Source organism: Rhinolophus ferrumequinum, chromosome 21 (genome assembly GCF_004115265.2).
Source record: "Rhinolophus ferrumequinum isolate MPI-CBG mRhiFer1 chromosome 21, mRhiFer1_v1.p, whole genome shotgun sequence".
NCBI classification, from domain to species: Eukaryota; Metazoa; Chordata; class Mammalia; order Chiroptera; family Rhinolophidae; genus Rhinolophus; species Rhinolophus ferrumequinum.
In genome coordinates this window covers 33,456,447-33,470,004 of record NC_046304.1, presented here as the reverse complement: position 1 = coordinate 33,470,004, position 13,558 = coordinate 33,456,447, and the positions used below count along the sequence as shown (strand labels likewise).

The 13,558-nt window shown below is 54.3% G+C and overlaps 1 protein-coding gene across 1 annotated transcript; it reads right to left on the bottom strand.

Annotated features, from left to right (window-relative positions):
* Positions 1-1,765: 1,765 nt before the first annotated feature.
* Positions 1,766-6,619, bottom strand: DLX3 (distal-less homeobox 3). Its single transcript, XM_033090699.1, has 3 exons — positions 6,067-6,619; positions 4,803-4,993; positions 1,766-3,245 (listed from the first exon to the last, which is right to left on the bottom strand). Exons 1-3 carry the CDS (start codon positions 6,389-6,391, stop codon positions 2,898-2,900), a joined length of 864 nt encoding a protein of 287 aa, XP_032946590.1. The 5' UTR covers positions 6,392-6,619; the 3' UTR covers positions 1,766-2,897.
* Between the last annotated feature and the right edge of the window lie 6,939 nt (positions 6,620-13,558).

Below are 13,558 nucleotides of genomic sequence, written 5' to 3'. Positions count from 1 at the left end.
TTGCCAGCCCGCTGGCGTCCGTGGGCTGAAGGTTCTCCTCCCTTCCGCCTCCCTCTGGCGTGGGTGGGGGAAGGGAAGGCCTGCCTTCTGAGAGGGAGAGGGCTGAAGTGGGGGCTGGGGATCTCTACCGTTCTGGAGCCCTGCCCTGAGCACCCTTCCGATGTGCCTGTGACTGCTGCTGTCTAACAAGGACTTTCAGTGAGACCAGCTCCTTCTGCTTTATTTGCTTTCTGCCTCACAACAGCCCCAGCGGCCAAAAGGGTGGGGACTGTTGTCCCCATTTGACAGATGAGGAAACTGAGGTTCTGACAAGCTGAGCTGGGTCACTTTGGCTCCTGGGTGGTGTTGCTGATTCTTCATCCAAGACTTTTTCCAGTGCAGGGAGCTGCCTCTGCCTTCGTGTGTGTGTGTGTGTGTGTGTGTGTGTGTGTGTGTGTGTGCTGCTGGGGTGACTTGAGCAATGTGTGTTTGTGTATCTGTGAATTACGGGGGCCTTTGTGTCTTGGAGTGTTATGGCTTTGGCTTCCTACATGTGTGTGATGCCCAGCTATCTCAGGTATATCTTTGTGTCTGTGTATGAGCCTGCGGATGACAGGTTTGCCTCAAGTCGGGGAATCTTGTATGTGTGACGACAGAGATGTCATTGTGTGTCTTGGTACGTGTGTGTATGAGAGACAGGCAACTTCACAAGCATGTGCCTGCATTTACATTGTCTCCCAGCTGCGCCAAGATGTGTCGCTCGCACACACATCCATTCATTCTATACCTCCAGCTCTGTCTTCAAAGTCTTGGAGTTCAGCAGCTAGAAGAGGAGGGTGGCAGCAGCAGGGCGCTGAGTCAGGGCCTGAGCCCTCCCTGGGAAGTAAACACAGAACCCCCTCGTCTGTTTGCATTCATTGTCCACCCTGAATTCTAATGGCCTGTGGTCCCTGCCAGCTCTATCAGTGGGGTTCCCCCTGCCTGAAGCCCCACCCTCACCCCAAGCTGGAAAGGAGAGACAGGAGGGTGAGGGGCTGGGGAGTGCCTGGGCGTGGAGGCAGGGGGTGTACACGCATGTGCAAGCATGTCTGCGTGTGAGCCCAAGATCAAAGAGCAGCCCTGAGGTGACCCAGCAGCAGCAGTGGCGGAGGGCAGCTGGCTGGCAGGGAACGCCAAGCCACCAAGCAGAGTGGAGTCAGGGAGGCCACAGTTGGGAGCCTCCCAGCCACCCAGACCTACCCAGGTTAGGGGTAGCCATGGGGTCAGGAGCGCCTGCAACCCAGGGCCAGGCCCAGCCCAGCCCTTGAGCGCAGAGCCCAGGAGCCCCTGGAGGCTCTGAGCTCTCTCCCCACCAAACACCTTCCCCAACTCCCAGGACCTCCCCTGAGAGTCCCATCTGCCTCCAGCCTCCAGTTCAAAGAGCTCAGTGGTTATTTTCTTCTTTTTTTTATTAACGTTATATATAAAGATGGGTCCAGTAAGAAAGCAGAAATGAGAAGGCTGGGAGGGAATGGGAGCTGGTTTTGTTCCTGTCCCCCTGGGAGCGCGGGGACACTTTGACATCCGCATGCTCACCTCGCTCCTGAACCTCCCCCCAAACCCCAATCCAGCCAGAGCCCACATCTCTGTTTCTCTCAGCTCACGACGACACACAGGCAGGTACATCCAGGAGGAAAGGACTACATAAATAGGAAACCACACAGGGAGGAGGTTGCTTCTTTCTGTTGCTCTTAAAAAAATACAGACTATATATATAGCTACAGTCTTCTACCTCGCCTTTTCTTCGATGTTTGACCACATCAGGGGTGGAGGAAAGTTAGCTCTGGGGGATGTCTGGGCCAGGGAGGGGCAGCGCCACCAGCCCTCCAGACAGCCACCCCCTCACCCCTAAAGGCACCAAGCTACAACCCTCCCCTTTCTCCCTGTGCACCTCACCCAACATTCTCCATCTCAGGCCTGTGCAATCTGTTTCCAAGGCCACCGGAAAGGGGGTGTTTTGGGGTTTGTCTTGCCTGGTATGTCTCCTTGGAGATTTGGGGTTTGGCGCCAAAACTGCCAACTTACTGGAGGAGAGGAAGAGGTGGGGTGGGGGCGGGGCAGAGCAGAGGTGCCCACGCAGGGGAGATTGGTCCTATCTGTTAACAATGCCCTTTGTTTTCCTATTTTTCAACAGCTTTTAAAACCAAAGTTGTGCAAAGTCCTGTACATGGAAGAAGAAATGAGTCCTTAGGAAAGATATCTGAGACCCACCCCTCCTCTCCGACCAGAGGCAGGGAGAGGAGAGAGACGACTCCTTGAGTTCTTCCCTCTAAAGCCACAGATATTAAACGATTCCCCCACTTGGGGGCTTTTCTTTGGTTTAACCCTCAAATCTTAAATGAGGACTAGAAGTGTGAGGCGGGGCTGCTTGAGGTCCCCACCCTGAGTCCCAGTCACGATGTCCAATGTCTTTTTGGCAGAGGGGATGCTGGAGGAGCGAAGAGCCACAGGTGGCTTAGGAGGAACCAGGCCTGGCAGATCCTGGCATCCACAAACGCTTCACAGGCCCCCAGGCCCCCAGATCTCCACTCTGGGAAACCAATGCTAAGTTTTAGAGGCTGGAAGGTGATAAGCCATGAAAAGCCAATCCAGACTCCTGGAGCAGAAGGGGGACAGCTGTCCCAGCTGGAGTGGAGTGCCCCAACATCTGGAGGAGTACCCCAGTGTCTAGGCAGGGGAAGAGAGGTTCAGGGGACATCGTTGGTCCATGCAAATGTCATCTGGAGCTCTTGAGTCCCTGGAGGAAGGGGCAAGGGAAGGGGAAAAAGGGCTTCCCTTTCCCCTGTGCTCCTTGATGATTCCTGAGTGTCAGCTAGGACGGAGGCACCTTCGGCCAGGTCCTGGGGGTCCTTTGTGGGAGGTTCAGGCCAGGTGGGTGCTCAGTACACAGCCCCAGGGTTGGGCGGGGGCCCAGGGGAGGCATGGTGCAGGGTGGCCGGCTGAGGCGGCTGCTGCTGTAAGTGGGGTCCACTCAGGTTCTGCGCATGGTACCAGGAGTTGGTGGGGTCGTCCAGGTAGCTGGGGGAGGCACTGTACGGGAGCGGCGGGGGCAGCTGACCGCGGGCGGGGGCCGGAGTCGAGTGGGAAGAGGTGTCCCAGAGGGCGGGTGACGGTGGGGAGTTGCAGGCCATGGAGTCGCTGTTGTTGGGACTGTGCTCCAGGGGCACCTCCCCGTTCTTGTAGAGCTTCTTGAATTTGGAGCGGCGGTTCTGGAACCAGATTTTCACCTGCGCCCAAGGAGAAAGGGGGAGTTAGCTTCTCTGAATGCTGATAAAAACCCTGTAGGCAATCCAGCCTCAAGGGGGCAAGGCCAGCCCCCCAATGTCACACAACAGGACCCAGGGAAACCCCTGGCATCCTGACGCCCAGGACAGCATCTTTGTCTGGTGTGGGGTAGAACTGTGGGGAGGAATTTTCAACTGCCTGCGTCCAAACGCCACTCTGCCCCTTACCAAGTGTGTGACTTGGGCAAGTTACTTAAGGTCTCTGGTTCTTCCCTTCCTCAACTGCAAATTGGGGGGTGGTCGCAGCACTGTCACCTACCTCATGAGGTCAGTATGAGGCTCAAATAAGTTAAGATAGATAAGAAACTTAGAGCAGCCTGGTACATAGTAAGCACTCAATAAAAGGCAGCCCAGGTGGGCGATGGGCAGTTTGTGGCCTTTTGTTCACATTAGAAACCCAGAGGCAAGGCGCACAGATAGAGACACAGAGACAAACACACACCCACACAACACATCTCCATGTGCAGGAACATACCCACTCACGGCTTCACACACAGACATCAGACTATAAAGACACACACGCACAGATACTACACCCAGATAAATACCCACAAACATGAGCACCCACGTTCACACACTCAGGCATGGAGGAGTCCTCTGGGGCTGGCTAATGGGGGTGACGGGGGGACCCAGGAGCAGGTGAGCCATGAGTCCCCAAAATTCCCCTGGGGTATCTCCCCCTCTCCCTGCCGCTCCCCACCCCATGACTGGTACAAACAATGAATCAGCTCCTCACCAGGTGACCCAGATTCCCGGTGGACCGGGCCCCACGCAGCCGCAGCCCAGGCCCGCCTGTCAACACCTGCAGGGAGCCAGCCTGCCGCCACTCCTCCCCCGAGCACTGACAGGCTGCTGGGGGCTTTAGGGACAGGCTGAGGCTGGGGGTGGGGCACCCACCTCTGAGTCCCTAACCCCCTTTGGTGGGACTCTCCAAGGCAGAGGAAGGGGTGGAGCATTTGGGTGCTGAGCAGGAATGTGGTGTTTTGAAGCAAGCACACATTTTTGACATGCACTCACCAGCATGCACCTCCATCTGTAAACACAATGACCCTTGAAAGGTTGAGCTCCTTATGTGAGGATTCCCATGTGTACACAGACCCATTAGCCTGTGTGCCAATGTTGTACACGTGGATGTACCCCTCTACTCACACATGCCTAGCCTGGGGTGGAAGACAGAATGTGGACTCCTATGAAGTGAGTGACTGGCACTGTCAGGAAACTGTGGGAGCTGGGGATTCTGGGGTAGAAGGAGGAGGACACGTCTCCTGGTGACAGACATACACAGTTGCACAGGTTCACAAATATGCACGCCTGTACACGTGCTAATGCAGAAACTTGCGACAGAAATTGAGATTTGAGTGGCCCCTCTACCCATAGGCAAGCGTTTCAAGGGTTGGTAGGGAATTTAAAAGGCCATTCAGCCTCGGCAGTGCCTGGGGAGCCCTGGGGTCCCGCGCAGCCCCACCGAGGCCCCGCCACACTCGATCGCCCCAAACTGACCTGTGTCTGCGTGAGGCCCAGCTGTGCGGCCAGCTCGGCGCGCTCGGGCAGCGCCAGGTACTGGGCTTTCTGGAAGCGGCGCTGCAGGGCGGCCAGCTGGTAGCTGGAGTAGATGGTGCGCGGCTTTCGGACCTTCTTAGGCTTCCCGTTCACCATGCGCACCTCGGCTTCCGGCTCCTCCTTCACCGACACTGCGGGCGAAGCACCGGGCGGGGGGTGGGTGGGAAGGTGGGCGGCTCAGCCTTGGCCCGAGACCCAGGTGCCCTCCGGGACCCCGCGGGACGCCCCACCCTCTGGCCCACTGACTCCCCCGGGATTTCCCGGCTACGCGCTCCGTCGCCGGCGCCCCGGGAGGGAGCGGCGGCGACAGAGCCAGTGGTGGCCGCCCACGACACGGCGCTCCCAGCTCCACGCCCGGCCCTGGAGCGCGGTCCCCGGAGCCGAGGCTTCGCTCAGGCCGCCTTCCCGGCTCGCCTCCCAGCTCGCGGCTCCTCGCCACCCGTCTGCTGGCCAGCCCCCTCTCCCCCGACCCTGCTGTCCGTTGCTTCTTTCGCTCTTTCCCGTCCCTTCTTCCTTCCTTCCTTCCTTCCTTTTTTTTCAAACCTTTTTATTCTAGAATAGTTTTAGATTTTCGGAAAACTTGCAAGCACAATACAGACTCTTTCCTCCCTCCCTCCCTTCCCTTTCCTGTCCTTTCCTCTGTTCCTTTCCTCTGTCTTTTCTCTCACTTTGTCCCCACATTTCTTTTTTGCTCTGTTTCCACCTTTCTCTTATTCAGCTCCTCCACTTGTCAGTCGCCGCTCCCCTCTGTTCACCCGTAATTCTGGGGTGTCTCTTTCTATGTCCCCCTCACCAATCCTCCTCTCCCCAGCCCAGACCCAGAGGGTCCCTGGAGCTTCCAGTCCCTACGCCTACCCCTAAGCCCTCTGCAGCCCCAAGGAGGACCGCCTGCGGAGGTTCCCCGCGAAAGCACCTCGATTAGCTTAGCTCCCCAACAATCCACAGCCCTCTCCTTCCTCGTCTAGTTCTCCCAATCCTCATCCGAGACCGCCGCGCACAGGAGCCAGGCTCCCCCGACGCACGCAGTTTCGGGGCTGGAAGGCCGTCTGTTCCCTGTGAGATCATCTAGCCCACTTTCTCTCACCCCCGAGAGTACATGTCTTACCCTCGAAGCTTCCCTAGATTTCTGCTTCAATTCCTCGCCTTTCTCTCCCTGGAGAACCTCCCAGGGTCTGCCATCCTCCCGCGACCCCGCGGTCCTCACCTGGGTCCTGGGCAGGCAGCGGCTGCTCCCGGTACGCTCCGTACTGCCGGTAGGAGGTTCCGTAAGTATATTCCGACTTGGGCGAGTAGGCGCCTGTGCCCGCAAGCCCGTTGAGATTGAACTGGTGGTGGTAGGTGTAGGGGTTCACGGTCTGGCCGTAGGGCTGGCCCGAGTAGTAGTCGTGCTGGGGAGCGCTGTAGTAGCCCAGGTCAGTGACGGAAGACTCGGGCAGGGTGGGCGAGTCCTTGGAGCCCGCATGGCAGCTAAGCGAGCTGGAGATATCGGTGAGGATGCTGCTGAGCTTCCGATCGAAGGAGCCACTCATCCTGGCGGGCGCCGCGCCACCCCAGGGCTGGCCTTGGCCGCGGAGCGCCGAAGCGGGCCGGAGCGCGGGGGAGGCGGCCGAGCCCGGGCGGGGGTGTGTGCTGGCAGGGCGCGAGCAGGGTCCGGCGGCGTCTCGCGGGAGGGGAGGCCGAGCGGCGCTTAGACCAGCGCCGGCCTTCGGGCGGTCGCTGTGCGCCTCTCGTCGCGTCCCAAGCCACAGTCAAATGCTGCCAGCTCCGCCCGGCCAGCCGGTTATAGACTCAATAGAGGAGTCGCGGAGGGAGGCTCCAGCGTTCTGATTGGCTGCAAGTCTTGCCTTCGAGGCAAAACATGCTCTCTCGCTCTTTCGTTCGCTGGCTCGCTCTCTCCTCTCTCTCTCCATTCTTTGTTGTTACCAAAACACACACACACACACACACACACACACACACACACACACACACACACACACCTCGCTGCTCCTCCTCCTGTGGCTCTCTACCCCAGCCCAGATAAACCCCCAGGGTCTCTGAAAGAAGGAGTGGGGAGAAGATGTCTCTGCAGAGACCCCAGGATCTGTCAGTCTGTCTGTCTCCGTGGCTGGGGGTGGGAGGTGGGCTCAGGTGAGATGGGAAGGAGGGGAATTTGTCTATTGGGTATTTCTGGAGGGAGGTGGTCCACGGTGATGTGTGTGTATGCTCGCGCGTGCACGTGCGCGCTGTGCAAATGACAGGCGGACAAATGTGCCCAATGTGGGAAGGATCCAGGGCCCATGAAGATGTTTTAATTTCTTTTCAAATCAGAAGGAAAAAGAAAATTTAAGTTGAAGAAAATGTTCGAATATATGATATTAATAGATTGTCTTTACAGCAAGGCAGTCATGAAATGCAATTAAAAAATTCTTTTTAATGAAGGAAGGGATCCATCAGGCACATGTGTCTTGGGCTTCTGAAAGTCAGAATTCAGCCCAGGGAGGGTCCTGTTGGGAGCCAGGGCAAGTGTGTGTGGATTTAGGGGCTTATTGGAAGGGTGGGTGTGCACGGCCTGTCTGTAGTGATATTAGAAACTATCCGCGAAACTATGTGCAGTTTCAGAGATTTCCCAGGAGCAGGAGACCTGGGGTCTGCCTGAAATTGGATGAGGCACAGGCTGGCTGTGTGTTTCAGTAAGTTTGGGGGCAGATTCTACGCATTTGGAACAGTACTGGGGGAGTGTGGAGATTTTTAGAGTCAGGGGTATGGGACGGAAGTACTTGGGGTGTGTGATGTGAAGATTTCGTGTGTTCTGCAGCATACTGAGGTGTATCCGAGTGTAGGGATGCGCGTGTGAGAAAGTGTAATGGTGTGTAGGTGTAAGTGGTCTGAGTGGAGGGTCTGGATAGCACGTCTGTGTGTGAATATGTGGTTGTATGCAGACGTGTATAAAATTCTGTCCCTTCCCAATCTCCAGTAGCTGGAAACCATGATGTTCCATTGACCCCCCCCCCAAAGGCCCTAAAGAAGTAGTTCCCCTTTCTGGGGACCCCCAGCTCTTAGTCTTGTTTGATCCATAAGGCCAGGCCTCTAGGTCATCCAAGTTGTTCCCAACGCCTACCTCATTTCTCCATTCCATCCCCCAATTATGCTCCCGCCTTTCTTTGGGGGGAGGAGGAGCTCCTCCAAATCTCAGTTCCTAGCAGCACGCAGTCTTCTCAGAGGGCTGCCGCTTCAATTCTGTCCTCTTCCCCTGCCCCGCGGGCTAACGCATCCCAGGACACGCAGTGCCAGCTCGCCACCTTGTGGTCACGCCTGGGCACTGCAGCCGCCCCAGGTTTCTCCAAGCCTTGGGGAGGGGTCTCCCTTGCAGACTCTTTTAGGCAGGGGGCTCTGGGACCCTTTCCAGAGTCAGTACCACAGGGCAGGCTGCCAGGGATTCCAAGGGCATTGAGCGCTGTATTTGGCGGAGACTGAGGGCCACAGTCTGTGGGTCGAAGGGCAGACGAGACCGCCAGGTCTGAGCGGCTCCGGGGAGGCCCAGGCGTGGGAAAGGTGGGGGCGGGGGCCGGGCGAGGGGAGCGCTATCTGTCTGTCTATCTCCGCGTCCCCCCAGCGCATATCGCCCGCCGCTCCGAGCCCGTGGCGGGGCGAGTTGCCACCCGCTCTGGATGTCCTCTGTTCTGTTGCCAAGAGGGCGCCAGGAGAGCCCGCGGCATCGGGTGCAGGAAGGGCACTGGGCAAGCTGGCTTCCCTCCCAGGATGGGAGCGAGGAAGGCCGGCCTGGTGGCTTTGTAGCCCCAGCTCCACACAAAGAAAGGGCAGAGTGGGACAAGCCCCTTCTCCGGCATTCATTCATTCATTCATTCACCTATGCCAAAAAGGGCCAGATGATTCAGAGATGGCAGGAAGTCTACCTTCCTCATGAGGTCCTAACAGAAGCCTCATTCCTTCTCCCTCCTCACTTCCACCCCTTCTATTGGCTCCTGAGTAAAGTGAATGACCATTGAACTGGGAGTCCAGGAATCATGAAAGAGTCGTGGTTACATTGGAATAATTTCTATGCTCCATTCTGCTCTGAAAGTCTAAGAGTTCTAGAAATGGATTAAAACTGCAGTATTAAGAACTTAAGTGAGCAGTTAAATAATTGTTTGGTAATATGAGGTTAACATCTTGTCCCCTATTGCACTGCGTGTTCCAAGAGACCAAGGACTATCTGTCTAGTTGACTGCCACCTTCCAGATACCTCGGGCAGGTCCTGGCACACATAATCTCAGTGCTAATAGGTGTTTGTTGACTGAATAAGTGAGACTACCTACTGTGTTTCCCTGAAAATAAGACTTAGCCGGACAACCAGCTCTAATGCATCTTTTGGAGCAAAAATTAACATAAGACCTGGTCTTATTTTACTATAATATAAGACCTTATATAATATAATATAATATGATACCGGGTCTTAATTTTTGCTCCAAAAGACGCGTTAGAGCTGATTGTCTGGCTAGGTCTTATTTTCAGGGAAACACGGCAGTACTGGAGAGGGGCTGAACCATCTCAAGTGAGTAGACTTGTAGGGTTAGGAGAAGGGGAAGCATGGAGCAGGCACCGCCATCGAGCTGCCCCACTCTAGGGTATGAGCAGGGGCAGCTTCCCAGATGAAGCCATGATGGTTTGCAAGGGACCCGTCAGGCCAGCAGAATCGGAGCCACTGGGGGGGCACCTGCCGGCTCAGAGTGTCCAGGTTGTTGAAGGATACAGTGGGACCAGTGTCACCCACTGCACCTCTTCTGGGACAACAAGATGAGCAAGTGTCCGCCTGACCAGTCCTGGTGGAGGGGTGATGCAGGGCAGTCTGTCAAAGGCCTCTAGGGGGCTGGCAGGAAGGTGAAAGAGCAGTGCCGTCAATGCCCAGGTCAGAATCCATTACCTGCCCTCTCTCTGGTATGAGAAAAAGTACCCTGTTGAAGCAAACTGTTTCCTGGAGCCCAAGTATCATGCCACCTGAGCAGGGCCACAGCAACTAGGTTCACAGAGTGCCAGGTCTGAAGGGAGGAACTCAGGAAGAAGGATGAAACCTAGGGTGAGAGGACCAGCCCTTGCTCTCTCCGTTGCTTGGTGACATGGTGCCATCTAGCGGTTTAATGTAAGGAAGCCAGAGTCGAATTCCTCTGGGGAGATCTGGGAGAGGCCCCATCATCGTACCCAGAAGGAATATTATCTTTACTTTTTTTAGGAGCCCTATCAGCACTAGATATTCACTTTTCATCACCTTGACTTACTCTGCAGCTGCTGCTTCTCCCTCCTCCTACCCATTCTTGTCCAGCCAGTGTCTCCTTCACTTAGGCTTCTAATTTGTAAATCGGCCAGTGGATTATTAACTGTCTTCTGAGGTCCCTTCAAGCTCTGATGTTCTATGAGTCTAAATTCTAGGACTCTTGTCTCTCAGGGGGAAACTCCTCTCGACTTTCTTGCCAACTCTCTTGGAGATACACCCTAGGCCTCCAGCACTCTGCAGCCTGGATTTCCTTCTGGAGTCCTTCATTCATCCAACACATCTTTTCTGAGCCTCTACTATGCTAGGTGCTGAGGATGGAGTGAAGAACAAGTCAGATACAAGGTCCCCCTTCGTGGAGCTCAAGGTCCAGTGGTGGAAGTAGACACATAAGCAGCCAGTTTCACTACCATGGGATATGTGCTGGGATGGGTGTAGCACACACTGCTGAGACAGCCTGAGCGGCCCCTGAACTCTTCATAGAAGCAGGAGGACATCTGAGCTGAGACCTGAAGGATGTGTGGGACTTGCCAGGGAAAGCAGGGATGAGGGGAAGGAGAGGGTTCCCGGTCACAGAAAAAGCCTGTGCAGGGGCATAGCATCAGGGGAGGGGTAGCCAGAGGTAAAGCTGGTGTGGACCGGGAACCCATGAGCAGGAGAATGGGTTTTATCTAGAAGGTGCGGAAAACCACTGAAAGATTTTCACTAGAGGAGAGACATGACTGGATTTTCATTCCAGAAGGGTCCCTCTGGCTGCTGTGTGGGGATGAATCAGAGCAGATAAGACTGGAGGTTGGGAGTCTACTGCAGAAGACCAAGCAAGAGGTGAGCTGGGTCTGGGTTAGGGCAGAGGCAGTGGGGGTGGAGAGCTGTGGGTGGATTTGAGAGCCAGTAGGAGGTCTAGCAATAGCACTTGTTAGTAATAAGGACAGGGGAACAGTGGGGAATAGCCCCTAACTTCTGACTTAGGCAACTGAGTAGAAAGTTGTGATCTTGTCTGAGAGAGAGAACACCAGGGAGAGGGGGTGCTTGATGGCGAAGAGGATGTGTCCTGTTATGTTTTGTTTTTTAACTTTTCATTGGAATATAACATACATGCAGAAAAGTGCAGAAATCGTAATCAATGAATTTGCACAAGCCAAACACAGCTGTCTAACTAGCACCCAGGGTAAGTACCGAGTTGGGAAAGTACCAGCACTCAGAAAGCCCCTCGTGCTCCCTTCAGTTACTAGTCTCCAAGGGTAAACACTGTCTTAACTCCTAGCACCATAGGTCAGTGTTGCATATTTTTGACTTTCATATAAATGGAAGTGTACATATGTGCTCTTTCATGTCTGGCTTCTTTGGCTCAACATTATGTTTGTGAGATTTATCCATATTGTTGGATATATTTGTAGATCATTCATTTTCAGTACGCTGTGTGGTATTCTGTCATATGAATATACCACTACTTATTTATCTGTTCTACTGCTGATGGGCTTTTGGGTGATTTCCAGTTTGAGGCTATCATGAATAGTGCTGCCATGAGAATTCCTGTACGTGTATTTTGATGCACATATGTACACACTGCTGTTGGGTACCCAAGAGTGGAGTTGTGGGCCATGGAGTGTGTGTGTATTCAGCTTTAGAAGATACTGCCAAGTAGTTCTTCAAAGTGGTTCTGCTATGAGCTCAATTTCGATCACGTTGAGTTTGAGTGTCTTTGAGATATCGAACAGGAGCTATCCAGCAGGCAGTTGGCTACATGGACTTGAAAAATCAGTAAAGAAGCTGGGATTGGAGATGTAACTTGGGGTTTATTTACATCTGAGGGTGAGTGAAGCCACAGGCATGGATGAGATGGTTCAAGAAGTGAAGGAGATCACAGAGGGCTAAGGAAGATCCCAGGGCAGCACCTGTGAGACAGTGGCCAGAGAGGTGTGAGGTCATGCAGAGAAGGGTGGCACTATGCTGGAGGGGGTGCTGGGAGAATGTTTCAAGGAGGTGGGAGGGGTCAGAAAGGTTAAATCCTCTTGTGGATGTGTGGTCTGGCCAGGATGAAGACTGAGATATGCCCTCTGGATGACCTCTCAAGGAGGCACTGGTGATACCGGGAAGAGAGGGTTTGGTGGAGGGGCAGCTGGAAGGCTGTTGACAGCTGGCTGAAAGATGAGTGGGACAGGAGGAAACGGAGAGAACAAGTGTAGGCAACTTTGTTGTGAAGTTTGGCTATGAAAGGCAGGAGGGACCAGAGAGGGTGGTAGCTGGAGGGTATTTGGCATATTGGGAGAGGTGTGTGTGAGTGTGTTTTAATGTCAGTTAAATTTGGCATATTGGGAAGGGTGTGTGTGAGCCTGTTTAGATGTCAATTATAGCAGCCAGGAGAGGGGGTTAATCAAGAGTGCCATCCCTGAGTAGGTGGGAGGGGAACCCTGCCCAAGGGGTTGGCCTTACCGCAGATTTTCTCTTCCGTTGAGTCTGAGTCAGGAGAGAGGATGAAATGATAAAGAGCTAGCTTTCACTGATCACTCACTAAGTGCCAGGCACTGCTCGAAACATTCTACACACATGAGTTCATTCACTCCTGCCACCAACCTGTGGGGTGGGCACCCTCATTTCTGCCTTTTGACATGGGGAAAACTGAGGCATAGAGAAGATGAATAAGCATGGTGGATTCGAGATCTGAGCCCAGACAGTCTGACTCTTAACCTCTATGGGGTGGGCAGGTCTGCTTGCAGGTTTGGAGTCAGAAGGTAATTTGACAGAGTTGGGTACTGGATACATGAGTGTTTGCTATGACTTCCTCTATACTTTTCTAGATGTTTGAAACATTTCAGAGTAAATATTTGTTCAAGATATTAGGGGGTTCCTATATGAATAGGTATGCAAAGCAAGTGTGAAGTTAATAGCTGAGGAGAAGGGAGGTGGTAGGACCAGAGGTTTAAGGAGAATGGAGAAAGGTGAGCAAGTCTAAAATGTAGCTATGCCATGGGGATTGGGAAGAGGACGGACTAGGAGACATGGAAGAGGGCTGCGGGGTGCCAGCCCTCTCTGTGGTGGGGACCCTGAGGTTGTAGTGACCCCAGGAGGCATGGTGGGGGCCATCCCAGGTGGTGGACTGCACTTCAGGTGAGCTCAGAGGTCAGCTGTGGGCAGACCGTTGGGTTGATGAGGGCGGAGGTTTGCTTGGTAAGCAAAGGAGGGGCAAAAGTTAGCAAAGACGTTAGCAAAGGTTACTCACTAGTTTCTAGGAGAGTCTAAGTCAAGCAAGGAAGGAAGGGAAGGGTGGAGTGATTGGCAAGCAGTGGAGGAGAGTTCCAGGCTGGAGGTCCCCATGTGATCAGAGGCAGGCAGCAAAGAGATCACGAAGGGGGTGCTCTTGGGGTCAGACAACTGGAGGTTGGAATTTATTCAAAATGCAGAAAACAAAGAAAAAGAAAAAAATCTTAAATGAAGCTGGGGGAAAAAG

Coding starts and splice junctions, on each gene's coding strand:
- DLX3 (XM_033090699.1), bottom strand. CDS start 6,391: ATGAGTGGCTCCTTCGATCGGAAGCTCAGCAGCATCCTCACCGATATC. Junction 4,994..6,066: donor GCTGCCTGCCCAGGACCCAG/GTGAGGACCGCG, acceptor CTTCGCCCGCAG/TGTCGGTGAAGGAGGAGCCG. Junction 3,246..4,802: donor TGGGCCTCACGCAGACACAG/GTCAGTTTGGGG, acceptor CCTTGGGCGCAG/GTGAAAATCTGGTTCCAGAA.